Source organism: Morone saxatilis, unplaced genomic scaffold (assembly GCF_004916995.1).
Source record: "Morone saxatilis isolate NCDOM2014 unplaced genomic scaffold, NCSU_SB_2.0 Contig4, whole genome shotgun sequence".
Lineage (NCBI taxonomy): Eukaryota > Metazoa > Chordata > Actinopteri > Moronidae > Morone > Morone saxatilis.
The window spans coordinates 18,578,332-18,580,066 of record NW_023339984.1 but is presented as its reverse complement, the minus strand read 5'-3'; the positions used below and the strand labels follow the sequence as shown (position 1 = coordinate 18,580,066).

The 1,735-nt window shown below is 35.2% G+C and overlaps 1 protein-coding gene across 1 annotated transcript; it reads left to right on the top strand.

Annotated features, from left to right (window-relative positions):
• Window positions 1-717: 717 nt before the first annotated feature.
• LOC118337995 (chromodomain-helicase-DNA-binding protein 1-like) lies at window positions 718-1,305 on the top strand (the record flags this gene model as incomplete). The annotated part of the gene is given in 1 exon segment (XM_035675154.1): window positions 718-1,305. A coding segment is annotated over 1 exon segment (74 nt), but the record flags the coding sequence as incomplete, so codon positions are not given.
• Between the last annotated feature and the right edge of the window lie 430 nt (window positions 1,306-1,735).

The following is a 1,735-nucleotide window of genomic DNA, read 5'->3' as shown; positions in this document are numbered from 1 at the left end:
GAGCAGACACATTCACAGTACAGAGGGAGGTGGGAGGGAACTAATGGATCAATATCTGTGACCTCCTGAGGACGTTGTTGTCTCTGATGTTCATCCAGAATAAAAACATTCAGAACTTGAGAATCATCGTATATTTGTTCAACATTCGTTTCTTTTAACTGTCACATTGCTTTATTCTCATCCTTTACATATTTTATTGTTCTTTTGGTTTATTTTATTTCTTATTTCTTACGCTGACAGATTCTGTTAAGATAAAAACTGTATTGATTGCTCACTGGGAACAACACGATAGATAGAAACTACGTTAAATAAGTGAGTTCTATGTACACTGTTGTTCTTTTATTTGTTATTCATTTGATTGTGTGTTTTTCTCTCTTCTGTAGAGCTATAAATAATATACATGTAAATAAAGTATTATTATTATTACTATACAAACAAACTTTATTTAAAACCTCAGTGCTGTTTGCATCAGTCAGTGACTCTGTGGTAGAGCAGGTCTCAAAAACTCCTAACAAATGTTACGTCACAACCAAAACGTCTCACACTGACCAACAAACAGTTCACTTTCAGTTTTTAATAATTATACAAACAGTTCACTGTCGTCCTAAAATCTCTTAAAGTTAGTGTTAGCATGTTTTCACTTTCAGACCAAATTAAATTTAAATTCATCGACCAGCAGAAGATATAAATTCATCTTTAATGTTCTTTTCTCTCCCAGGCCTCTGGCCCCGCCCCCTCCACACAAGCAGCCAATCAGAAGCCTTCACACTGAATCTATCAGCATCACCTGAACCTGTACCAGACTACTGGACCCGGATCCACCGCAAACTCTGCTGTTCTACAACTAATCAGACTTTTATCAAGCTGTCGTTGGAGTTTAAATGTCCTCAGATCTAATAAAGACGAACTGATTCCAGGTTTCACACAGCGGCTGTTTCTCTGATGTAGTTAGCGAATGCTACGCTAACTCTTGACTGTGGAAGACACTGGGTTGAGTTACTGCTGTATGGAAGCTAGTTAGCATACAACACAAAACATCAGCAGATAAACAGTTTGATCCGTTCTTCAGAACCAAATCTCAGAACATTGTCAGATATCTCACCATCAGTCGTCTTCGTAGGGTTTCCTCAGTGCTGTTTGATTAGTAAACGATGATATTCATACGTATTCGTTATGGATCGAGCTCGGAGGCGCCAGTTACTAAAGTTTTCTTCATTCCCGCCAATTGAAGCATGTAAAACTTTACTCTGAGCGTCTTTCTGAAAAACTGTAAAACTGTGACAATAAAAGACTGTAAACTCTAAATAAGAGTAATGGAGTATTTTCAGTTTCCTCCAGGATTACAACAATGGATCAAAGGATGTGATTGATTGTTGATTTCAGATCAGCAGGAGACAACAAAAGTAATGTAACTAATTATATTTAGCGTAACTAATATTAGTAATTAGTTACAGTTCTAGTTATTGTAGAAAGTAATATTATTAGTTACCCTGGTTACAACTCTGCTGCTGTGTTACAAAAAATAATCAATAAACATTTAGGTGGCAGATGATCAGTTTTATTGGTTGAGTGTGTGAACACATTAAAGGAGTTAATTCTCATTGATCTAAATGTTCTTACACATAAATATCAGATATAAACAAAGATAAATAGATAAAAGGTAAAATGACTTATGTTACAAGAATGGAAAACAACGAAAATTTATAACAATTCAAATTATAGTAGAATATAAGAG